This window comes from Halichoerus grypus, chromosome 4 (assembly GCF_964656455.1).
Source record: "Halichoerus grypus chromosome 4, mHalGry1.hap1.1, whole genome shotgun sequence".
NCBI classification, from domain to species: Eukaryota; Metazoa; Chordata; class Mammalia; order Carnivora; family Phocidae; genus Halichoerus; species Halichoerus grypus.
The window spans coordinates 53496151-53523951 of NC_135715.1; the positions used below are offsets into that span (position 1 = coordinate 53496151).

Sequence of the window (27801 nt, forward strand, 5' to 3'; positions counted from 1 at the left end):
ATAAATATATTAAAATATGGGGGTGGATATATAGGCTTTTTCATTTTCTGTAGGTTTAAACCACTTCATAATAAAAAATGTATTTTAAAAATTGTGTGGCTTAAAAGAGAGATCTGTAGAAATTTGGGCAATTAGAATGAACTATTTATTCTTGTAAGTCCAATTTTCTTACTTTTGAGCCTAGAATATACAAGGCTGATTATTTTCCATCTTTAGCAAGAGGAACAATGGAGAGTTAATGTAGAAGAAAAGACTGTCCTTGATATGATAAGTCAGTGGCACTTTTGGCAAATGGATGGTAATTTCCAGATGGAAGTGAATTATCTGAACATAATTATATTGAATCCTCTAGCTTTAAAAGAGTGTTTCAATCATATACTATCCATGTAAGTCACTCTTTTCTTCCTTATGGGGTGTGAATGTGAGGTTTAAGGGATGGTTAATGGATGCCACATTTTCATTGCTGCTAAAAATATATAATTAGAGTCTGGATTTGGGAATAACAATTTGCACATTTAAAGTATTGATTAGCTGTTCAAGACCACACTTGACTTTTTTTTTTTTTTTACCCCTCATGAAGACTTCCTGTTCTTTCAAAATTACCATTAAGCATTTTCCTAATGTAATTCCAAGGATCTCACTGAGTACTAAGGTACTTTAGCAGGAAGGAAACCTGCAAACATTTTATTAACTTTGGATCATTTGCAATTCTTGGAATTAATAGCAAAGAGCCAGAGGGTTTTTTGTTTTTGTTTTTTTTAAATCATAATGGTAAATAAGCCTGAAACATTTCACTAGTGAGGCAAGAGTCACGAGATATATTGTTAAATATGAGGGGTGAAAATATATCACAGACACAAGTGGTATTACACAGTACACATTTTTCTGAAAAAATAGTCTCCATGCATGAGGATTAGATATATACCCACAATAAGAGGGCATATTGACCTATAATTTTCAATATTACATCCTTGTATTTTTTATTATATGCTATTTTTCAGCTAGTAGAGGAACATGGCCTCATAAAGCTAATATTTATTCTTCCATGTTTATAGAGCTAGTAGTGCATTTCAGGAAATGAGAAACTCTGAAAAGTCAAATACAACTTGGTGTCTGGTGCACAAAAGAAGACAGAACAGGAAAATCACCATGTTTAAAAAATCTGGCTGAGGAACTCAGTCATAAAGCTTTCAATAATTAAATAACATAAGATAAGGGAAGCCTTTGATGCTATTATTTCTCTCTTCATACATGTAAGCCTTTTTAGATATAATAAATCTTTTCATGTAGGAATCCTCCTTTTACTAGAAAACAGAGTCCTCTAGTCCAGTCCCTATTTTCAACTCTGTACTTACCATGTACATTTTGTAGAAGGTAAGGCAGATATTAAGTATAATCTATTATAACAACCCAGATACTCCTACTTAGAATTGTATCTGTAAGTCATGAACACTTCTCATTTTGTTAATAAGTAACTTCTGTACTAGGGAATTAAATGATTTCTTATGTTAAAAAATTCATAGTGATTCATAGGATTTTGTTTTTCTATGGAAAGGTACCTATATTATGGTAAATGTCTCAAGAAATCAGAGCCTTTTTAAAAAATGTTTTAGTGAGAGAGGGAGAGAGCTCTACATATTATGTATTACAATATATTTCTAGGATGTGCTTTTTTTTTTTTTTAAGATTTTATTTATTTTAGAGAGAGAGAGCACACACGCACGCGTGAGTGAAGAGGGGGCAGAAAGAGCGGGAGAGAGAGAATCTTAAGCAGACTCCCTGCTGAGTGCGGCACCCAAAGAGGGGCTCGATTTCACTACCCTGAGATCTTGACCTGAGTTGAAATCAAGAGTCAGATGCTTAACCGACTGAGCCACCCAGGTGCCCCAAGAAATCAGAGCCTTAACAGACCATCTGTGGGAGAAATTTGCCAAAGCTCAAATGTTTTTACATTCTTTCAATTTATAACTTTCCTTGAGACCTTGGAAGGATCCAGAAAGATAAAAGTCATCAAGTCATTTCCCCATTCTCTGCTTGAAGCATGAAGTAGGAGCCATCAATAAGCAAGTGAGGGAGAAAGGAGAAATGTTGATGGAGGGTGGGTGAAGCAAGGGATATTGGATTGAAGGGAGGGAGAGTTTCAGCTGCAATCAAGAGCCCTTTAACCTCCCCAAAAACTGATCCTCAAATTTCTGAGGAAGCCCATGATGTAGAGCAGGGAGTTGAAACTAGGGTACATGGTGAAAAGCAAGTGAAGAAATATTCCTTTGTTACTTACCTTTTTCAGTCTTCCCTCAGATGTCAGCTTTTCTACTCCTTTCTCGGTGACTGAGCTAATACCTTTGCAACATCAACCCCACTATTTCCTCTGGGGTCTAGGTCCTTTCTTTTCTCTAAATCCTCAGAGCTGTCCTCTCTTTGCTATTTTCCTGCACTGAGTTCTGATATTATCTTTCCCATAGCCATGTTCCCATATCAAACAGCAGTGACGTCCTTTAAACACCAAACCAGAAATTCTAGTTCTCCAAAAGAGCATTCATATATGCATGTTACTGTTTCTGGATAGATGAGAAATAAATGTAAGCCCAGAATAGAAGTATGATGGAGTGGGAAGAGAACAGTACCCAGTGTTAAAAACTGGGGTTTAGGCCCAGCCCCACCCTTCACTCAACTCTGCCGGTTTCAGCATCCTCAATTCAAAGTGAGGAGTTTGTAGTCTGGGCAGTCCTCATCCTCTGCAGGCAGATGTGAAAGAGGTCTGAATCTGGTTATCTCTCACAATGACTGGGGGCTGAGGGAGCTAACTAGTCTTTGGGTCCTGGAAACCAGGGCTATTGACCGTTCTAAATCTCATGGGACAATCTTGCATCATCAAAAACTGCCCCTTCCGAAATATCAATAAAGGTCCCACTGAAAAACACTGATAGATGATTTTTAATGCTCCTTCAATCAGTCTGGACTCCTAAACTTAAGTGGACCAATATAGAGATCTTTAGAGACTCAGAAAAGAACTTCATTTTGTTCAATTTTTGGATTATATAATTTCATAGAGAAAGTTCAACAAAATGGGTTCATTTCTCCTGAAGAGAAAAAGGATGACTTGAGAACTGAGTCTATGATGAGACAGGGGGGCTCTGACCAGTAAATTCTCTCTCTCCCTGGGAGAAGGATGCATTGACATGCTAGGAGGTCAGGAATTACTTTGGCTTTCTTGACAACAAGGTTTCTAACAAAGGAGAACCTATATTAGGTTTCAAAAGGAAAGTGGATACCTAGGTATGAAGGTTGGAAGACAAATAGATTCTCATTTGTTTCAGACAGTTCAAGTGGGATCTTGCTTACAGAAGAGGGAAGAACGTTTAGGTAACTTCTGAAGTCCTTTCTAGCACTTCTGTTTCTATGGATATACTTATTAGGTTTCTACACACTACGATTTGCTACCAAATTGACAGACTGGAGAATTGAAGGTGGAGGCACAACTTGTCATCCACCCTCCCACTCCCCAAGTATGTCCTGCGCGCCTCACCCTTCAAAGTGAGTCAATCAGGCCGCCCAACAACAAAGGGTGCAGTAGGAAACTGGAATCTAGCCCAGCACTGCGGTGAAATCTACTTTGATTTCTCAGTAGAAATAAAAGAAATAAAAAGAAAACCCACAGAAAAGGGCCATTAGGGGAGAAAACATTTGTCACTGTGGACAGAATCAAAGTCCAACCAAATGAAATAAACGCCTGTGGAAAAAGACATGTCAATCTAGGGAAAGTACGATGTTCCTTCTCCCTTGCTCTTCATTTAGTTTTTGTCCACTCAGTGGACTAAGCTTTACCCTCTCCCTTGTTTATTTCCCATCTATGAAAGACGCATAGGTTGAATTCAGCCTTTGGGTAGGTGTTTGTCAGAAAGTACTTTCAAAATAAAAGTGTTTTACTTGGTACTACCTCAACAGCAAAATATGTACTTCCAAAATAAGGTGCTTGTTTTGCTAGCAAGCTTTTCTTATTGAGTAAGCAACAATATTGTTAGCAATTTTTCAAGCTGTTAATATATATACATATTAAAAAGCAACAACAACAACCCTGTTCCATCATTATAAATCACAGGGTGAGTACCCCTTGGTAGAACTAAATGAAAACATTCTGGCCACCGAGGCTTTCTAATTTAAAAGCTGTCATAATAATAACACTAGTTGATACTGACAAATGCAGTTTTGATTTTTTAATGTTTCAAAATATAATTTATCCACAAGGTCTGTAACTAATTGATAGTACTTAACAAAGTCTGATATATATTATAGATACTCAACATAAATTTATTGAATCTATTCAGTTAGAATTTATGAACGAAAAGACAAAATTTGTTTTAACCCAATGTGGGGAGTATTGTATTTCTAATATCCTTGTTAACATCCTACAGAGCATACAATAATAAGTATGAGAAGTAGCATTTCAAATTTCTTTTCATTTGTATCTATTTCCCAATGAAATCAAAGGATTATAATCTGTGCATAATCTATCCCAGAGCTCTTATTACAGTAGAGTATGACTATGATCCATTTTTAAAATATCCCTCAAAATTAATAATATCTTCACTAAGAGAAATAAAAAATATTAACACAAACCTTAAGACCTCCAGCAGATCAGAAGACAAATATGCTCTCTGGGGACCTGGTTGAGACCACGTATTCACAAAAGTCTTTTAAATGGAAGCTGTTCACAAACGGCGTCCCATGGAAGACAGTGTGGCTCTGACATGCCAGATGCTTCTGGAAAGAAAGAGAAACACGCTATTAGGAAGTACCCAAGTACCATTACTGCCAGTCTCAGCCATCATGGTCTGCAGAGCACCTACTGCCATTATTAATATAATGGTATTCATTTCTGTTATCTTATACCCCTAAAATCGTACTCATAAATGGCAGGGCAGGACAGTAATCTCTCAGTCCTGTAGCTAAAAACCTTTAAAGATGAGGAGTATTGAAGAACCGTGCATGGGGGATGAGCACAGAGACAGCAGCACTGGTATTTATGGAGTGCCTACCAGCACAGCAAGGGGTTGTGTGTACATGGGCTCTTAATTTGAACCACGGGCCTGCCGTGGGAGAGTACTGGCTCCATTTCACAGATGAGAGAAGTAAAGTCTAGACTCCTGAGGTCCGGCTTAGAATCTGAGTCTAGCAAAGCCCAAAGGCTTTAGGGCTGGCTCTTTCCCTCATTTCACTCTGTGGCCTATGTGATTTAGAAAACCATCTCACAAACAGAATTGACAGGAGAACAGACAATGCTGCAATTTATTAAATTAATTCAAACATCATTAATTTCAGACATTTTCTGTCCTATTTTGCTTTAGTTTTATGTATAATCCGGTCTTAATTCAGTCACAGAAATATAAACCCTCAGTTCTAAGCAGGGCAGTTTGTCGCCCATCTTTGTTCTTTAGGCAAAGAGAGAAAACTCACTGGAGACTCTGTAGCCCCCTTGTTAAGACCGCCATGCCAGTTTGTGTGCTGTTTCCATCAAGGACAGCAGCGCCATCCTCTTCCTCTGCTGCCCCTGCCTAACCCACTGTTCCTTCCCTGTGACAGTGAAAGGGAATCCTGCCTTTTCCCGAGGGTGTGCCTGCTACAGCTGGGGCTGGAAGCCACACCTTCCGTGGATCTCTGAGGGCTATTACTGTATCTCCTCGTGGCCACGTTCGTCTGAAGGTGACTGGGCAAGCCTCGGCAGGGCACCATCTAGATTTCCATTCTCCTTGTTCATCAAACAGCTGTATGCTTCCGGTTGCCCCAGTGCCAACACAGAGAGCCCCTCAGCCTACCCTTCACTGGCTGTCCCACCACCTCCTCTCACAGTGTGATTCAGGGTCACTGCACACCAATTAACCACTTCAAAATCTCCCTTGAAGTTCCAGCTTTCAATGCCACTGACTTCTGAGTACTGGGGACTTTTAGTTCATATCCACACTGCATTTGGGAAGCTCCTCAGAAAAGCTGGAGAATGATGGAGCAGGAAGGTCACACATAACTGTAAAAAATTTATTTTATTTTATTTTATTTTATTTTATTTTATTTTATTTTATTTTTGGGAACAAAAGCTTAAGTCATGAATAAAGAAACGGGAAAACGAGAGATAGCACTTTCAGAGTTCTGTAGGACTGGAGCCTGGGATTATTACATGGGGGGAAAAAGAAAAAAAGAACAGAGCCAAACAGAGCCAGTTTATCTTTGGATAAAAGAAGGAGGAAGAGCTTGACAAAGAACTGGGAAAAGAAGTATTTGGACCACAGGATCTAACCTAAATGACAGGGATAAAAATAAACAGAAACTCTTCTTAACGCCTTGTATACTAGCATTCTGTTTCCTTCCTATCAAAAGCAAAGTTTCAGGTGATATGCCTAAACCTGTAGACCCTGCTTCCCATAAAATCCAAATGGCAGTTTTCAAGTATTCACTTGGCTCATTTGTTGACTGCTCATTTATTTATGAGTAAATCAGTAAGTCATAAAACTCCAGGAATATGGAAATAAACAAGGTAGTCCTCCCCTCCAAGCCTCTTAACTTTCTTGCAGGGGTATGTGAGTAGGATGTCAAAAGTTATAAGAAGGGCATACTGATAAGTGTTTGAAATAATGGGGTCTGGACCAGACTGCCTAAGGGTGCTCTTGTTTCATCACTCACTGGCAATATGACCTGGGCCAATTGACTCTTTACCCTCAGCTTTCTCCTCTGCAAAATGCAGAAATGGTATACTTCCCCTGCAGGTTTTTGTGATCACGAAGTAAGATAACCTAGAGAAAGTGTTTGGCACAATGAGTGGCACGTAGTAAGAACCCATCAAATGTTAGGGAGAAGTAATATGATTGCTGCGTAACAGACCATGATGATGTTAGGAAGGCAAAAAGAGCTTCCAAGCTTTAGTGAGTTGGAATCCTCTCTAGAGGTAGGGGATGAAGGGAATCAAGAAGGCTGCCATGGGAAAGGTAGCATTCAAGATCAACCATAACTAAACATGCACAAATGATTAGGCTTTTACAGAAATCCTCTGAAGATAATTGAAAAACTAGAAAATGAGCTACTTTAGGAAAAAAAAAAAAAGGTCCATGAAATTAGACATTATTTCCCAGGATTTGGTGTGAAAGTAGATATATACCCTAACAACACAGTCAGGGAATCATACAAAGAAGAAAATCTATGTTTTGCTACTGAGAAAGATACAGTATCTCACTGAATCCTGTTTTATTCAACTATAATCCAAAATGACACCATGGGCTTTTAATGGAACTTGGCAAGCTCTAGACACACCACTTTTAAACTTAGCTTCAAATTTAAATCACAGGGCTTGTGACTCAAATCTCCAATGTGACCTTTACAGGGTATTGTTCAAGAAAACATGTCTGTCACTGTGCAGAGAAACTATACATCCTTTTATTCCAGGAAGTATAATGAAAAGATGTACTATATTGTTATAAGCACAGAGCCACAGAAGGACTGTGACTTTGATTCTCTAGAAGCAATGAAAACAAAGACTGTGTTTGATTTTGCATCATTCATTTAGAAATGTTGTCTTCTTCCATTAACGAACATTCCTATTCTCCCCTATTCTGGACTTTATTTAATTCAAAAGAAGCTTCGCAGGAATCCCATCATTTATAGATTTAAAATGTAGTCCCTCTGAAGTCTCTTTTCAAGGGCTTACTGAGTCACGCTACTTTGTCCTTGCCAGACACATACAATATTGTACTAAACAGAAGAGCTAGAAGCACACAGTGGCTTGGATTCTCCCCATCCCCACCTGCTTCCCGGCCCAGGGAGGTCTGCATTAGGAGAATGAATCTGCAAAGCTCCTGGTAGCATCGTTCCCTTCTTCATCCCTTCCACTGGATAGGAAATCCTACCAATGCTTCTTCCCATTCATCCAATTCATGATATTATACTGTATGTACTCCCCTAAGCTTCTAGCTGGTTTTCCCTCTTGTAGCTCATCCTGAAAACAGTCCAAAGATCAGTCATCCTCTCTGACTGGTCTAGGGTGGTGACAAATATTTGGAAGAAAAATTAATGAATGACTACATAAATGAAATGAAATGCAATCCTAATTATGTATATCCACTACTGAAGAGCCTACAATGGCGCCCTATAGTCTAAAGGATCGGATCTAAGTTCCTCATTAAGAACACTGTTCCCACCATCCTTTCTAACTTTAAAAACAGATTCTTTATGACCTAAACCCTGGAGTCAAATAGGAATGGTTTGTTCATTATATTACAGTGAATCTCAACTAGGGGTATATGACAATCACCCAAATCTTCTGAATTGGACACAGTGGAGGAAATTTTAAATTTTTAAATTTTAAAAAATGCTATGCAGGTGATTCAGACATACATCATTTGTTAGAACCACTGCTGTGCCTTCTCTTCTGTGTGTCAACCCGCCTTTCACAGAGTACTAGAGCCTCACCTTCTTCAGTGAATCTTCCTAGGCCACAACAGTATTTCATCCCTCTACTAGTTTCTCACTGTTGAGTTAAAATATTTTAAGCTAGAAAGGATCTTCCATTGATTCTCTTGCTTAACTAGATACCAGTATCACACCCTTGTATAATCCCCTTCTCTTCCCCACCTTGGGTGTGAGCTAGATTTAGTGACTTCTAATGAACACAGTACGGCAAAAGTGATGGGAAGTGACATCTCTCTTGCCCTCTGACTCTGATGATAGCCACTGCCTCATTGTGAGTGCCCAATGGAGAGGCCCATCTGGCAAGGAACTGAGGGAAGTTTCCAGCCTAAGGCTCTCAGTCCAACACCGAAGGAACTGAATCCTGCCAACCACTGAGTAAGCTTGGAAATGAACCCTCCCCCAGTTGAGTAGGGTTTCTGTACATCCTGCCCCAGTCGGGATGACTGTGTGTCTGGCCCAATACCGTGACTGAAGACTTGTAAGAAACCCCGAGCTGGAGGACTCCCCTAAGCCATGCCCAGGTTCCTAATTGTGATGGTTAATATTGTATGTCAACATGGGTAGGCCACAGTATCCAGATATTTAGTCAAATATCAATCTGGATGTTGCTATGAAGGTATTTTTGAGATGAAATTAACATATAAGTCAGTAGATGTTGAATAAGGCAGATTACCCTCCATAATATGAAGATTACTCTTCCATCAGCTGAAGACCTTAGAAGAAAACAGACTGAGGTATCCCAAGAAAGTGGGAATTTTGCCCGCGGACTGCCTTTGGCTCCAGCTGAAATATAACTCTTTCCTGGATCTCCAGCCTGCTGGCCTGCTCTGCAGATTTTGGACCTGCCAGCCTCCATAATAGCATGAGCTAACTCCTTAGAATAAATCTCTCTCTCTCTTTCTCAATAAATAGAGCTATAGATGTATATGTGCATAGGTATGTGTATATATGTATACATACAAGTATACACGTCACGCGCACACACACGCACACACACACACAATCAGTTCTGTTTCTCTGGGGAAGCTGCTAAGTTTCAGGATAATCTGTAGAACAACAATACATAAGTAATATGAGACTCCTCCCCCCCTTCTCTAGTACTTATCACACTGAGTTACAATTACTTTTTAAATTCCTCTATAATCAGAGCCATCAACCTCTATCAAGGAGGGGACCATGTCTATCATGTTTACAACCAAATTTATAGCTCCCAGTACAATGCCTGATAGATGGCAGGTATTTGATACATATTTGTTAAGTAAACTAATGAGTAAGGGAAAAAGCTTCAGCAGCAGTGTCTTCAGGTAACCCCCTGCTGCCAAAACAAACAAACAAAAACAAAAAACCCAGTAACAACAACAACAACAAAAACCAACCCCCTCCCAAAAAAACAATGAAGCAATTCCCCAACTAACTTCTTATTGTCTACAGTTACAGGTACAAGTAAATATGAAAACTGTAAGGATTGTAATATGATATGTATATCCCTTCAATGCTGAGCCTAAAGAAGTAGATATGAGGCAAATGGTGACCTGTCTGGAGACTGGAGTGGAGATTTTATGGAGTTGGAGAATAAGACCAGAGTGTGAACTCCAGAGTTGCAAACTTGAAATTTTGTAGCGTGGCTCAGAGCTACTGGCAGCGATTTGTATCAGACAGAGTTTGATGTGGAGTGTGTGTTCCTAAAGATGAATTTGTATCAGACAGAGTTTGATGTGGAGTGTGTGTTCCTAAAGATGAATGTGGCGTCAGTGGTCAGAATAAGGGGGGAAAGGGTGGGACTACCACTAAGAGAGTGAATTAGAGAGAAAGCAGTGAAAATACTGAGGAAGGGGCTAGACAGGAGAAAAAGGCAGGGAATAGAAAAAATTCCATCAATTTGATGGGATTCATAATAAGATAAGAGAAGTGGTCAAAAAATATAAGAATATTTTAAGCCTGGGCCTGGGGTAAACTGTAAGAACACTGACAAAATGTGGAATTCAAGAGGGGAGCTGCCATGTGTCTGCATGCCTGGGGAGTGGAAAGCAATAGGAACTCTGCTTGGAGGTGTGCAGAGTTTGAGAAATGTGACATTCCTTCCCATGCTTATGAATACTGAAAACCCAAGGTTTGATAAATCTTTCCCCAAAGATCAGTTCTGAACTTCAAAGACTAGGTCTTTATTTTTTTCCAACTGGGATATAATTTACATATGGTAAAAGGCACAGATCTTCAGTATACAGTTCAGTGAGCTTTGTCAAAGATACACTCCCAAGTAACCTACATACCAGTTAAGACAAAGAGCATTTCCATCACCCTAGAAAGTTCTTTTCCAAAAGGGGAGTTCTGATTTGTGTTACTGTAGGTAGTTTTGTCTATATGTGAACTACATATATATAGAATCATACAGTATATTATTCTTTTTTGTCTGGCTTCCTTTGCTCAACATAATGATGATGATTTATTTTTATTTTTAAATCTATTAGTTAATCCGTAAGAATTACTCCATTGTGTAAATGTGTGGTATTCCATTGTATGAAAATACCATGATTTGTTATCCATTCTCCTATTGATGGACATTTCAGGTTGATCCAATTTGGGCCATTATACACAAAGCTATTATGAACATTCTTATTCAAGGTTTTTTATAGATATATCCTTTCATTTTCTCATGTAAATAGGCATGAGATTGCTCGGGCATAGGGCAGGTACATGTTTAAGTTTCAAAGGAATCACCAGTTTTCCAAAAATGGCTTTTCTATTTTACCCCTCACCAGCCCTGTATGAGTCTCTGCATTCCCATGTCCCCATGAGCATTTGGTGCCATCAGTGTTTTTATTTTTAGTTATTCTAGTGGGCATGAAGTAGTACTTAAATTTCCATTTCCCTTATGACTAATAACGTCCTTATTACAACTTCAAATGTGTTTTGTACATTGTATTATCTTCTGTGAAGGTTTTGTTCAAGTCATTTGCCCTTTAGGGGAAGGATGTTCTTTGTCTTTTTAAATTAAGTTGTAAAAGTTTCTTTATATATTCTGGATTCAATTCCTTTATCATATATATATGTATTGCAAATTATTTTCCCAGTCTGTGGCTTCTCTATTAAAAATGTCTGTTCATGAGCATGAGTTTTTTATTTTGGTAAAGTCCACTTTATCAGGTTTCATTTCGACAGTGTCAGGGCTTTTGGTACCCTAAGATATAGTTGTCATCTTTCTAAAAAATACTCTTAGTTTTTTTCCTAGAAGCTTTAGTTTTTGTTTTTATATAAAAATCTATGATATATCCTGAATTAATTTCGGCGTGAGATAAGCATTAAGTTTCATTTTGTTTTAATACAGCTAATAAATTGCTCCAATACCATTTGTTGATAAGCCGTTCCTTTATCCCACTAAATTGGTTTGGTGCCTTTGTTGAAAATCAATTAACTATATAATTGCTTCTTTCCTGATAGTTGATTCTGTTCCACTGATCCACTTTTCTAACCTTATCTAATACCATATTTTCTTAATTATTGATGCTTTTATATAAGTCTTGTAATCAGGGAGTAAGTGTCCCCCAGTATTGACATTCTTTTTTAAAAAATGTTTGACTCAGTAAAAAAAAAAAAAAAAAAAGAGGAAAAAATGTTTTAATTCTTTTAAATCTTTGCCATACAAATTTTAGAACTTGTCAATTTCTACCAAAAAACTTTTTTGGTAGAACAATAAAACCTTTTGGGACTATGTTACATCTGTCCATTATTTTGGGAAAAACCAACATTTTAACAATGCTGAGTCTTCCATTCTAGAACATGGTATATATCTCTCCATTTATTTACATCTTCTTTATTTTTTATCACAAATGTTTTATAATTTTCAGTGTATAGGTCATGTACTTATTTATTTAAATATATTACTATTTTATGGTTTTGATACTAATATAATTGGTATTGCTTTAAATTCCACTTTCCCATTATTTCTTAGTGTATAGAAATAGGACTGATATTTTACATTGACCTTGTATCCTGAAACCTTGCTAAATTCAATACATTTTTGCTAAGTTCAAATAGGTCTTTTTAGGTCCCTTCGGGTTTTCTAGATATACAATCATGCCATTTGCAAATAGAGACAGTTTAATTACTTCTTCCTTTCCAAACTGTAAGCTTTAAAAATTTCTTTTACTGGTTAATTCTATTGCACTGGCTAGGATCTCCAGTACAGTATTAAATAGAATTAATGAAGGCATCCATGCATTCTTCCTGATTTAGGAGGAAAGCATTTATTGTTTCAACATTGTTAGTTGCAGATTTTTCACAGACATTCTTTATCAGATTAAGGAAGATCCCTTTTATTTGTAGTTTTGCTGAGAGTTTTTATCATTATTTGGTGCTAAATTTTGTCAAATGCTGTTTCTGGGTCTATTGATATAATCATATGATTTTGATCCTGTATGTGGACTGGTTTTTTAATGGTAATGCATACTTGCATACTTGGAATAAATTCAATTTGGTCATGACATATCATTTTTTAAATATATCACTGTATTCTATGCCTAATTGTGGGTCAAATATTTTTGTGTCTATGGTCATAAGGGATATCAATGTGCAATTTTCTTTTAGAGTGTTCCTTATCAGGACAGTATTCAAGTTATGCCGGTCTCAGAAAATGATTTGGGAAGTGTTGTCTTTAACTCTATTTGTTTCAGATTTATATTATTTCTTCTTTAAATGTTTGAAGGAATTCACTAGTGAAACCATCTGGATCTGAATTTTTCTTTGTGGGAAGGCTTTTAATTATAAATTCAATTTATTTAACAAATATAGAGCTATGTCTGCTTTCTATTTCTTCTTGTATCAATGTTAGTAGATTTAATCTTACTAAACAAGAAATTTATCTATTTCATCTGAGATGATTTTATCTCTTACTGCTTCTCACACCATATAATAACAATTCCTGAACTTATGTCTTTTCCTTTCTATTTCACTTGACTAAACTATATGCATCTTTCCTGGCCTTCTTCTTGACATAGTTAGCTAAATGTTATTTTTCCTTTTCTGTAAGCTTCTCTAGCCCTTACTGATTTAATATTGTACTGCTTTATTTTTTCTTTATCTTTCATTATTTTATCTCTGAAAATAGAATCCTTGAGGGCAGAAATTACTACTTCAACTTCATTGTTCTCCATAGCATCAAATATACTTGTTTAACATTAAATAAATATTATGAGATTATTGATTTGTCCACTCTGTGGTTTACTCTAAACATCTACTGTGGATAAGCTTGGAGCATATTTTAATGCCAGGGACCATGGAAGGGTTAAAAATAATGATACTAATAAAAACTATTATTCAACATGTCAAAAGGCAGAGGAGCCAACCTGAAAGAGTTCCCAGTGGCCAATATAAGAAACAAAATAAATAATGATCACTTTAGACTATGTAACCAAAAACTAAAATAAATATTCATGAGTCCATAATGGTATTAAAATGACTGAATAAACAAATGGGAGAAAAGAGACAAGTCTTCTTACAGAATTTCAAATAAAAAATGTAGAAGGAAAGAGGGAAATAGAAAGTAATTAGAACACTCAGTAGTAATTGCTACAGACAAGATTTAATGATGAATACTAAAATTAGTGGGCAAAAACTTGAAGAAGAGCATGATAGTTAAATAGCCTCTAAGTAGCACCCCTAAAATATTAAAATTACCTTAGTAGTTTTAACATAATGCAAAATATTTTGATACTCTTCTACCCAGGAGATGTAACTTAATTTCTCTCCACTTGACTGTATGCTAAACTTAGTACCTTGCTCTAAATGAATATAATATTGAAAAAGAAAATAGTAACTGCGAAGGAATTGGGCAGACATTACCTCAAACAAATGATCAAGGTTCATATCATCAGTAAAAGTCATGTTGCTATCATGTGCCTTTGCTATAACAAGAAGGGTGCTTCATCTCTGTGGTATTGTTTCCTAGAATCCAAAACTCTAGCTTAATCATGACAAAACACCAGGGGGAAAAAAAAACTGAGGAAAATTCTACAAAATATCTGACTAGTACTCTTCAAAATGTCAAGGTCATGAAAAATGTCTGTGGAACTGTCACAGATTGGAGGAAACTATGGGGACATGATCCCTGTAGTATCTTAGATGGGATCCTGGAACAGAAAAGGACAGAAATGAAAAACTAGTGAAGTCTAAATAAAGTATGGAGTATAGGGGCACGTGGGTGGTTCAGTCGATTAAGCATCCCCACTCTTGATTTTGGCTCACATCATGATCTCAGGGTCCTGGGATCGAGCCCTGGGTTGGGCTCCCCATTCAATGGGGAGTCTGCTTGGCCCCTCTCCCTTTGTCCCTCCCCCTGCTCATGCTCTCTGTCTTTCTCAAATAAATAAATCAATCTTAAAAAAAATAAAGTATGGAATATAATCAATTATACTGTACCAATATTAATTCCTTAGTTTTGAATTATACTGTACCAATATTAATTCCTTAGTGTACCAAGGTTAGGTAACCATGGCACAGGTACCATTGGGGGATCTGAATAAAGAATATACAGAAACTCTCTGTATTATCTTTCTAATTCTTTGGTAAAACTAAAATTATTTCAAAATGAAAAGGTTGGTTTTCTTTTTAAATTTTTAAAAAACATCTATTGAATCAGACCACATACATATGTTTGGATTCACTGGAAGTCTGTGCTCCTTGTGTTTATATTAATAATTGAATTTATGGAGGCGGAGAGTGAAAATGGCGGTCTCCCAATCTCCGCCCCGGAGGAGCCGAGAACTCGGGGTCCCACTCCTCAGTGAGCCCCCAGAGAAAAGCAGTCAGTCACTCCCGTCTCCCCGGTCTCCGGCCTTGCTCCGTGCTCACCCAGGCTGTGACCGAGCGTTTCTATCTCTGGCACCCGACCCCGTCTGGAGTCTCCAAACCCAGCCGATCCCTACGGTGCGCTCCCGCGCCGCTCCTCCCGGGGAAGGAAGCATGTCTCAGTGGAATCAAGTCCAACAATTAGAAATCAAATTTTTGGAGCAAGTAGATCAATTCTACGATGACAACTTTCCTATGGAAATTCGACATCTGTTGGCTCAGTGGATTGAAAATCAAGACTGGGAGGCGGCTTCCAACAATGAAACCATGGCAACAATTCTTCTTCAAAACTTGTTAATACAACTGGATGAACAGTTAGGTCGTGTTTCCAAAGAGAAAAACCTGCTCTTGATACACAATCTAAAAAGAATCAGGAAAGTCCTTCAGGGAAAATTTCATGGAAATCCAATGCACGTAGCTGTGGTTATTTCGAATTGTTTAAGGGAAGAGAGGAGAATATTGGCTGCAGCCAATATGCCCGTTCAGGGACCTCTGGAGAAATCCTTACAAAGTTCTTCAGTCTCAGAAAGGCAGAGGAATGTGGAGCACAAAGTGGCTGCCATTAAAAATAGTGTGCAGATGACAGAACAAGACACCAAATATTTAGAAGACCTGCAAGATGAATTTGACTACAGGTATAAAACAATTCAGACAATGGATCAGGGGGACAAGAACAATGCCCTAATGAATCAGGAAATTTTGACTCTTCAAGAAATGCTTAACAGTCTCGACTTCAAGAGAAAGGAAGCCCTCAGTAAGATGACCCAAATAGTAAATGAAACGGACTTGTTAATGAACAGCATGCTGATGGAAGAGCTGCAGGACTGGAAGAGGAGACAGCAGATCGCCTGCATCGGCGGGCCGCTCCACAATGGGCTCGACCAGCTTCAAAACTGCTTTACACTGTTGGCAGAAAGTCTGTTTCAACTCAGAAGGCAATTGGAGAAATTAGAGGAACAGTCTACTAAAATGACATATGAAGGAGACCCCATCCCCATGCAAAGAGCACATCTGCTAGAAAGAGTCACCTTCTTGATCTACAACCTTTTTAAGAACTCATTTGTGGTTGAGCGACAGCCATGCATGCCAACCCACCCCCAGAGACCGATGGTACTTAAAACTCTTATTCAGTTCACTGTAAAGCTAAGACTACTAACAAAATTGCCAGAACTAAACTATCAGGTAAAGGTGAAAGCATCAATTGACAAGAACGTTTCAACTCTAAGCAATCGAAGATTTGTCCTTTGTGGAACTCATGTCAAAGCCATGTCCATTGAAGAATCTTCTAACGGGAGTCTCTCGGTAGAATTTCGACATTTGCAACCAAAGGAAATGAAGTCCAGTGCTGGAGGCAAAGGAAATGAGGGCTGTCACATGGTAACTGAAGAGCTTCATTCTATAACCTTTGAAACACAGATCTGCCTCTATGGCCTGACCATAGATTTGGAGACCAGCTCATTACCTGTGGTGATGATTTCCAATGTCAGTCAGTTACCTAATGCTTGGGCATCTATCATTTGGTACAATGTGTCAACCAATGATTCCCAGAACTTAGTTTTCTTTAATAATCCTCCATCTGCCACTTTGAGTCAACTCCTGGAAGTGATGAGCTGGCAGTTTTCATCCTATGTCGGCCGTGGCCTTAACTCAGATCAACTCAATATGTTAGCAGAGAAGCTTACAGTCCAGTCTAGCTACAGTGATGGTCATCTCACCTGGGCCAAGTTCTGCAAGGAACACTTACCTGGTAAATCATTTACCTTTTGGACTTGGCTTGAAGCAATATTGGATCTAATTAAGAAACACATTCTTCCTCTTTGGATAGATGGGTATGTCATGGGCTTTGTTAGCAAAGAGAAGGAGCGCCTCTTGCTAAAGGATAAAATGCCTGGAACCTTTTTGTTAAGATTCAGTGAAAGCCACCTTGGAGGAATAACTTTCACCTGGGTAGACCATTCTGAAAATGGAGAAGTGAGATTCCACTCTGTAGAACCCTACAATAAAGGTCGGTTGTCTGCTCTGCCGTTCGCCGACATCCTTCGAGACTACAAGGTTATTATGGCTGAAAACATTCCCGAAAACCCTCTGAAGTACCTTTATCCTGACATTCCCAAAGACAAAGCCTTCGGTAAACACTACAGCTCCCAGCCCTGCGAAGTTTCAAGACCAACAGAAAGGGGGGACAAAGGTTATGTTCCATCTGTTTTTATACCCATTTCAACAATCCGAAGTGATTCAACGGAGCCACATTCTCCATCAGATCTTCTTCCCATGTCTCCAAGCGTATATGCGGTGCTGAGAGAAAACCTGAGTCCCACAACAATTGAAACTGCAATGAAGTCTCCATATTCTGCTGAATGACAAGATAAATTCTTGGCACTCAAAAGAAGGAAGCAAATGAAAAAGCTTAAAGACTGATCTTTGCCAACAATCCTATCTTATTTCTTCAGCTTTGTATATACCAGTTTCCAGGAAATGGTTGAAGTCTGAAGCTCTCCTCTCACTCGCCTGATACCACCAATTGGGAATGTCCTGACTGAAATGCTAAAAACCAAAGCTTCAGATAAACTTGCAAGATAAGACACTTTAAGAAACCAGTGTTAATATAACATTAACAAAAGAAAAAAAAAAAAAAAAAATTGAATTTATGCTCCCTTTTGTGAAATACAGTCCAGATTGGATTTAAAACTACACGTAGGGGTGCCTGGGTGGCTCAGTCATTAAGCATCTGCCTTCGGCTCAGGTCATGATCCCAGGGTCCTGGGATCGAGCCCCGCATCGGGCTCCCTGCTCAGCGGGAAGCCTGCTTCTCCCTCTCCCACTCCCCCTGCTTGTGTTCCCTCTCTCTCCGTCTCTCTCTCTGTCAAATAAATAAAATCTTTTTAAAAAAAAAAAAGCCCTAACTGAAAAAAAAAAAAAATAAAACCACACATTAACAATTTTAAGAAATGGGCTAAACAAGAGTAATTTATTAGTAACATCATCAGTAATAGCCATAACAAATATATCCAAGATGACACAGGATACCATTAGAGAAGTAAATAATAAAAGTCAATATCCAAAACCACTCTCTCTCCAAAAGTCAGTGAGATATTACTGATTCTCTCAGGAAACAAATAAATAAAAGAAACTTACAGATATCCTTTGGTGAGGTAGTACCAAAATATTTTACATTTTAATTTCTCAAGCAACTTAAAAAATATATGAAATTTATACTGGTTCTAGATGTTTCCAGCTCAAGAAGACAAACTGATCATATAGTTTATACTATGCCTTCCCAGGTTCATATTAATATTAAAGTCAAGAAGCCAGATGACCATAAACCTATAAAACCAAACACAATAGGAATGGGTGAAACAATTCAGCAAAATTCTAGATGACGGACTTGAACAGAGGACTAATAAAGCTATAACCTAGATACATGTAGGAAGAGAGGATCATCAAAAGAATCCAGAAAGTTGGAGAGTACTGCCAAGAAATAATCAGCTTTTCAACAAACACCATAAAAAGCAGGATGCTAGACTATAATCTCTCATGACAGAGTCCCCAAATTTTCATTCTTAAATATAACTGGATAATAACTATTGACAGACATTTGTAAAAATGTTGTAAAGATAAAAGAAAAATATCTACAACAAAGACACACACAAACAAAATGACCTTTGAGGAAACCTGAATAATCTGGGCAATAGAACTTTAAAATCTCTAAAAAACAAGAACAAGATTCATTTTGTTTTTTTTTTAAAGATTTTATTTATTTATTTGACAGAAAGAGACACAGCAAGAGAGGGAACACAAGCAGGGGGAGTGAGGGAGGGAGAAGCAGGCTTCCCTTGGAACAGGGAGCCTGATGCAGGGCTTGATCCCAGGACCCTAGGATCATGACCTGAGCCGAAGGCAGACGCTTAACGACTGAGCCACCCAGGTGCCTCAAGAACAAGATTCTTTTTCTTTTTTTTTTAAAGATTTTATTTATTTATTTGACAGAGAGAGACACAGTGAGAGAAGGAACACAAGCAGGGGGAGTAGGAGAGGGAGAAGCAGGCTTCCCACCGAGCACGGAGCCCGATGCGGGGCTCGATCCCAGGACCCTGAGATCATGACCTGAGCTGAAGGCAGTCACTTAACCAACTGAGCCACCCAGGCGCCCCAAGAACAAGATTCTTAAAAAAAGGAACAGAAAATAAGGAAGAGTACTAGAAAATTAAAAGTATAATAGCCAAAAAAATTTAAAAATCAACATAAGGTAAGGAAATCATTTTGAATAAGCCTCCCAAAAATTTAAAAATGAGAAATGGAAAACATGAGAGAAAAGAAAAAAAGATGTACAAAATCTAACCAGAAGGCCCAACTACTAAGAATTCCAAAGAGACTTCCAAAGAAGAAAAACATAGGAAAGAAAATAATCAAAGAAATAATTTAAAAGAAATTCCCATAACTAAAAGTCCCAAGTTTTCAGAATGAAAGAGCCCTTCAAGAAGGCATGTCAAGGAAAGAACTATAACCAGTTACGCATTAGTTCAAGATCCTAAAGATAAGTGACTAAAAATGGAGGCAGGGAAAGTAACTTTCAAAGGACAAGAATCAGATTTCTTATCAGTAATACTAAATGGATATTAAGGATGCTAAAAAAAAATAGAGCAATGTCTCTCAAGTTCCTAAGAAAAATTGTTTAACTTATAATTCTTGACCTAGTCAAAACATTAAGTTATTTTCAGACATGCAGAAATTCAGAACATTTACCTCCTACATGCCCTTTTCAGGAAGCATCCTAAGAAGACTTCAGCAGCACATGGGATTAAAGTGAGAGAGAGGAAGACAGGGATCCAGGAAAGATCAGTGCCCAATAAGATGCCTAGGTAGCAATTGCTCCACCATGAGTCAGAAGGAGGTATCCAGGAAAAGGGGGAATTCCAAAAATTTCATTCTACCTTCTGAGAAGCTGAAAGTACTTAATGATAACATAAAGGCAGATTATACAAGGAAAAACAAAAGCAATTAGAAACTGTAGGAAAACAAAAAGCTATACAATAAGGCAATGTAATCATAGTATACTACTTATATCAGCAGTTGCATGACACATATTCATAATAATTTTTTATTGATTTTCAAGATTTAGAATCAATCTACAGACAAAACACTAAAGTCTTAATATGGCTAAAAATAGAATATAAATGTAGAATTAACAGTACAAGTGAGAGAAACTAGAAGATATTAAAGGGAAAAGAAGTTATGGAAAGGGTAATATTCTCATCTTGCCATAAGAAATCATTAGATAACGTCTAAACTTAATAAGCTAGAGATACAGAAATAAGTATATTATTTTAGGGGCGCCTGGGTGGCTCAGTCAGTTAAGCGTCTGCCTTTGGCTCAGGTCATGATCCCAGGGCCCTGGGATGGAGTCCTGCATCAGGCTCCCTGCTCAGCAGGGAGTCTGCTTCTCCCTCTCCCTTTCCCCCTTCCCCCTGCTTGTGCTCTCTCTCTCTCAAATAAATAAAATCTTTTTTTAAAAAAGAAATAAGTATATTATTTTAAGGTACACAGGTAATAAGAGAACTAAAAAAAAAAGAGTATATTGAGAATAGGGAGCTACAAATAAGCTAGATCCTTATCTACATGGTAGTAGGTCAACAGATCTTTTTGTGTCCTAAGACTCAGTTTCCAAAGTGGGGGAGGGTGGTTCCCCCCACACCAACAAAGGATTTTCAGATACCAACAGGATGTCTAATAATTGAACTCAATTCTGATACTATCTACTTGGAGATAGCATCAGATTCTATAGCTAAGGGTTCCATCCTACAGGACTACCTTCCCCTGACTCATGTCAGATGACAGGTGCAAGATTGGGTCATTACCTATGCTTCAGACCCACAGACTGGAGGTTCTCACAACCACCTCCTTGGGTTTCAGATGCCTGTCACAAGTCCAGATTGTTACCTGTACTTCTGACCAACTGGCTATAAATCAGAGGTTCCTAAGGCCCCCTCCTTGGGTTTGATTAGTTTGCTAGAACTTCTCACAGAACTCAATGAAACATTTTACTTACTAGATTATCAGTTTATTATAAAAGGATATAATTCAGGAACAGCCAGATGGAAGAGATGAGAGGGCCAAGTATGGGGAAAGAGTGTGGAGCTTCCATGTTCTCTGAGTGTGCCACTCTCCCCAACCTCCATGTATTCACCAAGAAGGAAGCTTTCGGAATCCCATCCTTTGGTTTTTATGGAGGCTTCATTACATAGGCATGAGTGATTGAATCACTAGGCATTGGCAATAGATTCAACCTCCAGCCCCTGCCCCCTCACAGGAAATCAGGTAGTGAAAATGAAAGTTCCAATCTTCTATTTATGGCTGGTTCCCCTTGCAACCAGCCCCTATCCCTAGGTGTTTTCAAAATTCACCACATTCACATAAACCCAGTTATGGTAGAAAGGGGCTTATTAAGAATAACAAGACACCCATTTCGCCTTTATGGATATGAAGCAGATTTCAGAAACTTAGGAAAAGATCAAATATCATAACCAAAGACACTCCTATTGCTCTTATTGCTCAGGAAATTCCAAGAGTTTTGGGAGCTGTGAGCCAGGAACCATGTACAAAGACCAAACACATATGAGAAATATATATTTGGTCAATCAGATGACCAAATATATATTTTCTTATAAATCAGAGTATTACAACAGATAATATCTAAATTTCATAAATCAGGAAATGGTGGTTAGAAACACACACACTCACTCACACTTGACTTAGCCAATATTACAAATACATTTAGAACTTTAAAGGCACTAACAAAAGTATAAACACAGAAACAGTTAAAAGAATTACAAGCTTTGGGGCACCTGGGTGGCTCAGTCTTTAAGCGTCTGCCCTCGGCTCAGGTCCTGATCCCAGGGTCCTGGAATCAAGCCCCACATCGGGCTCCCTGCTTGGCGGGAAGCCTGCTTCTCCCTCTCCCACTCCCCCTGCTTGTGTTCCCTTTCTCACTGTGTGTCTCTGTCAAATAAATAAATAAAATCTTAAAAAAAGAAAAAGAATTACAAGCTTTTCTCTGGGCAATAACTCTGGAGGTAGAATCCAGAACTATAGTTTTTCATTATAAGCCTATTTTTCAATTTTTAAAAGCATATATACATGTATTTTATTGATGAAATTAAATGTGAAATATTTATTTGGAAACCCTCCAACTAGACTATGCTTCATCGTGCAGCCCTCAGCATTTAAATAAGCTCTTGGCATTTCAGAAATTAAAATACAACATTTTTAAGCCTTAAATAGAAATATCTGCACAAATTCTACTCTGTGGCAGACAATATCACAGAAACAATTTAGAACACATGACAAAATAGCCTACTTCAGGTTATTAGGTGCTAAAGATATAAAATGGTTAAAACATTTGTGAGAAATAGATGAAGTGAGTAAATGCCTGTTCTTCATGACTCTCCACGACGGTACCTGACACGTATTACAGAAAGGGGCACATTGGTCTCAATAGCTCACTAATACAATAATAGCAGACTCCCTAAATTGGAACCATCCTGGAATGTTCTGCGCCTGTCATTTATTCCCTCTGTGACCTCCAGTGAGCCAGGTGACAAACTGCCCATCAGAATGAGGATCTGGGAGCCACATCCCCAACTTTCATTTCTAGGACACAATACCTCCACCATCAAACATGATATAGCTCAAATGACTTTAGGCATACTATGACACCCCAGAATTTATGTCACCTGAAATTAGGGATGTACCTGATATGGCATGAATTTGAATTTTATGGATGGAAAATTCTTTGAAATTTCTTTGAAAAGAATTAAAAGTGAAGTGGGGAAGTTTAAAAAGAGACAAATGTCAAAATAAGAAAGACTGTAGATTCTGAGGATGGTATTCTCATTCATCTTCAAATTTTCTTTGCTCCATGTTTAAATATTTCAAATGAAGAGTTTTTCCAATGTCATTCGATACAGGCAAACATCTGAAATTCAACAGCAGACTTTGAATACTTCCCATCTTATAGGAGTTTTAAAAATGAATGCTGGCTTGCTTTTCCTAAAGAAGAAAAAAAAAATATGGGCTTTTATCCCCCTTCCTGAATGAGAATTTTCCAGCCGCTGCTAAGTTTCCAGATGTAAGTTCTCAGAGTTGGACAGTCCTACATCTAAATACGCCTTTTTAGCAAAAATTAGATCCCAGAGAAGTTCCTAAGTTGTAATAGACTTCAGATCTCTGTTGGAAGTCATTATGGAAATAATTTATCTGTACATATATGCAGATATAACTAGAAGAGGAAAGTCTCCATAATGTTTTTGTAATAGAATAACAATTAAAAAGTAAATAATCTATAAATGTTTTAAGATTGCCTTGCTGTGAATGAAATCAGAGCTTAAGGCGACTTCAGATCATGCCATGTGAGCTCTCACAAGCCTTCCTGAAACAGGAAAGGACAAGATTTTGCTGCCCTGCCAGCCTACGTTGTTGTTTCTGACCCATTCACATGTAGCAGTCCTTGTTACTATTACAATTACTACGCAATCCTTTTAAGTAAAGTTCCATGAGAACAAGGACATTGTCTCATTTACTACTATGTTCCATAATCTAGAAAAGTGTCTGACATAGAATAGGTAATTCCATAAATTTTTCAAATGAATAACCACCTTATAATTTTATTGTAAAGAACAAAGGAACAAGTTCAGGTGCAAGTGCTTTGCAAAGTCTAAAACATTCTAAGACATTAGTTATCATTGTTGTTATTCAGCATAATCTAGGTCCCCCTGGGAACAGCTCCTGCAGCTCTGACAGCCATTCCCTGCACTTTGGATCCTACTACTGCAACGGAATTAGACTCGCCTACAGGTGAGAGGCAGAATAGCACAGTCTTCAGAGGATAAACCAAACGCCGCCTCTACGACTCACTTATTGGCTGAATGACCTTGAGCCGGTTATTTAAACTCTATGCTTAGTTTGCTCATCTGCAAACCAGGCACTGGGCCAGGGCCCAACTAATAGGGCTGTTGTGAGAATTAGATGGGTTACTGTAGGTAACTCACTGAAAACAAGGCCCGGTGTACAGAAAGCCCTAAGTACCGCCTCAGAGCGGATGCCACTATTGCTGTTACTACAGGGATTCGGAAAACACAGAAGGAAATTCAGTAATGTCCGTGTGGTGATTTTCTTTTAAACTGGTGCCATACAAGTTTAAGGACAGATTTTTTTATTCCTGAATTCCTCTGAAGTTTCAGTGTGATGTACTATTCTTCTACATATTTAGCTCCTTAAAGAGCCCCGTGGAGTCTCAGCTCAGTAAGTTGTATGTTTTGGGAAAATATGGATATTAGCTGAGGCATTTAATCACAGATAAAGCTTCAGGGTCTCTATTCACTTTTGGTGGGTTTTTCAAAGCACATTGCTAAATGTATTTTCACTTTCATGAAGGCCTCTTAATGTGACTTGGACACAACAAGCTGCTTTAAACGTAAAACAGTTTTACTTTTGATTGAGATTTGCTTTAGGAACATTCTTCGTGTTGGTAAGCTCACATGTTTTCAGACAGCAGCTTCATTCAGAAGAGCTTAGTTTATTATTATTGTACACATGACAGAGCTTGTACAGTTATATTTATATTGACTCTTTGCTCCATTAGTATTGAAATCCAGATGTCAGCTTACTTCAGTGTAAACGTATCAGATTGACCTGAATTTTCTTCTCTAGCATTTAAAAGGAAAAGCCCAAAACAAAACAACACACTATTTCTGAACCATACGCTCTGCTCTGAGAAAGACCTTTCCATTACAACATCTAAATTAGGTCAAGGGGTTCTCCTGGGGAAAAAAAATAAGTAGTTTGCCAAAGAAATTCTAAAATTCCCAAAATAAAGCAGAAAGCAATATGCCATTTTACTGATTCTTATTTGTTCTTTTATAGCGCTTTGGGAAATGTTAGACCATTGGTCTGCATCATTTCACCTCCTTGTAGGGGAAAAACTGTCAACAGCAGCTGTTGCTTCAGACTTTAATAATCTTCCAGGTTCGTTCTAAGAGATCCAAGAGGACATCACCTGAAATTCCCTTTCCACAGGTGATCATGCCAATACCCTAGTGTAAAGCTTAGTAGTGTGTGTGTGTGTGTGTGTGTGTCTGTGTGTATATATTTACGTATGCATATATAATATACATAAGGTGTTATTTATTTATGTAGAGCCCAGGAAGCTACTTCTAACTTGCTTTCCTTCTGACTGTACTATACACTTCTGATTACACAACACTATGAGGTTCCTGTACCATTTCGCATATTTTTATCCCAAAATTCAAACCTATTTCATCCTGAGAACAAAAGCTGGCAAGAAGCGCACAAGTGATGAGTGAACAAAATGCAATAAAAAAGCAACATACTGACATGGAAATGTCATGTGAGCTGCCAAATGGCACACAGCTCCAAAGTTTACCAAAATATTTTGAAACACTTTGCCAATGAGCATATAATTGACGGAAAGACTTGCCAGCACTATTCTAGAGATGTCTAACATACTATATGATAAAGAAAATCATTTACAAAAAAATTAAATGTTAGAATACATTTTTAAAGAGCTTCCAAAACCAATGTGTTTTTCCCCCATTTCTGGCCAAGAAAACAACTTAGATATTACCAAGCTTTCATGTTTTCATATTCATGTTTTACTTGCTGCCTATCACTTGCATTTCTGCATGACAGATAAATCAGTCAATCAACCTGTATTTATTATTGAGAACCTAAAAAGTACAATTTCCCTAACTAAAATTGTTATTGGTAAAATCCTGATTCATGAGGCCAGCATCTGTCCTTCTTTATGAGCCTATATTCTTCCATCCATCCATCCACCCATCCATGCATCTATCTAACCATCCACCCATCTATTCATTTTTCTAACAAGTATTAGTTAAGTACATCTAAGATGTGTCAAGCATTGTGCTGGTTGCCAGAGAAGTAATGACAAACAGGAGGGATCCCCTGCCATCGTGGAGTCTGTAGTACAGCTGGGAAGATTCACTTTGTGCTAAGTGCTAAGATAAAGAAAGAACAGCCTGCTAGATGGGGAGTAGAGAGAAAGGTCATAAAGGATTTCTGAAAGAAATAGCATTTGTCCTGAGGCTTTAAGAACTTTAAGTAGTGGGCCAGAAAAAAAATGAAGAGAGTTAGGGGCCAGAAGGAACAGCACAGTTAAATGGCCCAGGGGAAAAAAAAAATGCAAAACATTAAAAAAAAAAAACTCATAGAAGGAAGGGCTGGTGTACAGAGAACAAGGAGAGAAGTAGCAAGAAATAAGATTGGAGAGATGGTCACAGGTTAGGACTACTCCTGTTTTTCTGAGATTCATCCTCCGCCCTCAATCCCTCTTCTCTGACAATTTATCATTTTAATAAATACTGGATAAGATGACTCTAATGATACACGCTTTAGTAGCAATAAACAATGCAAGTGTTATTCCAGTATTCTTAACGTGAACCTCTCCTTGCAACCCAGTGAACTGTCTATAACTAAACACAAGCCACTCTCCACCCACTCCACCAGGGAATTCTGGAGAGCTTTTTAAGTGACAGGTCAAGCATTATGGCCACATCTCCATCTGTGATTTACACTTCCTTTTTGAAACTTATCATAAAGAGGAAAAATAACACAAAACTAACGAGTACTTTGAATGTCAATGAATAAAAAAGGAGAAGCATCACCAATACTCCTTTACCTTCAAGTAAAAGTTCTTTCTTGGCTATTGATCACAGTTTGAAAAACAAGTTTTCAAAGAAAAAAATAAAGATCTCAACACTACAATTTGCCATTAGCTTATTATATAAACAATGAAATGCTTTCATAGAAAACATCAAAATCTTTAACTATAAAATTCATATATTAAATGCAACACTTGTTTATATTCAGACACGTTTATACAGACATTTGTATGTGCATCTATTTCATAACAGGCAGTGAGAGGAGCAGTAATAATTAGCTTTTATCCTTGTGGCTTAAGTCATATTCACCTCTGAAGACAAAGAGGCAATTTTGGATTTCAGCTCTTTCTCTTGTTGGATTCTTTTAAAATTAAAGTAGGAAAAAATGTGATTCAAATCAGTTTTACATATCCTAATATCCAATTGAGAGTTTGTTTTTAGTACTAAATATTTTGTTTCATAATAGTAAGTCCCAATGGGTAGCGGCTAAATTCCCAAACCAGAAGCAACTATATTTCAGGAAAACATTTATATCTAGCACCAAATTTATTTTTATCTTAGTAAATGATAAAATGTCTCTCCTATCCTTTTGTTTTCTCAATCCTCTTTTCTTTTCATTGTGGCATGTAAACTTGTAGCTATAGCCAAAGACATCAGCTGAGAGTCAGTACTCACTGAAACAGCTAGGCGGGAACATGGCAGCCCCCTTAGCCAATCAACCCTCCTTGAGCTCTCCCTACCCAAATTCTGGGTTCTAGCCCCACTCAATCCAAACAGCCTGTTCTGATTAACCCTTCCACAACCCAGTTGT

General features: G+C 37.8%; 2 protein-coding genes across 6 annotated transcripts in view; one reads left to right on the top strand and one right to left on the bottom strand.

Annotated features, from left to right (window-relative positions):
• Nucleotides 1–27801, bottom strand: part of ENOX1 (ecto-NOX disulfide-thiol exchanger 1) — a 550763-nt gene that overhangs the window by 275658 nt on the left and 247304 nt on the right. For all 5 annotated transcript variants that reach the window (XM_078070327.1, XM_078070326.1, XM_078070323.1 and 2 more), the window contains one exon: nt 4618–4758. The gene's annotated coding sequence lies outside the window, so the exon portion shown is untranslated. The remainder of the gene's footprint in view (nt 1–4617; nt 4759–27801) is intronic.
• LOC118528912 (signal transducer and activator of transcription 4) lies at nt 15409–17668 on the top strand. The gene has a single exon (XM_036081579.2). The coding sequence runs from the start codon at nt 15409–15411 to the stop codon at nt 17653–17655; it is 2247 nt and encodes a 748-aa protein (XP_035937472.1). The 3' UTR covers nt 17656–17668.

Coding starts and splice junctions, on each gene's coding strand:
- LOC118528912 (XM_036081579.2), top strand. CDS start 15,409: ATGTCTCAGTGGAATCAAGTCCAACAATTAGAAATCAAATTTTTGGAG.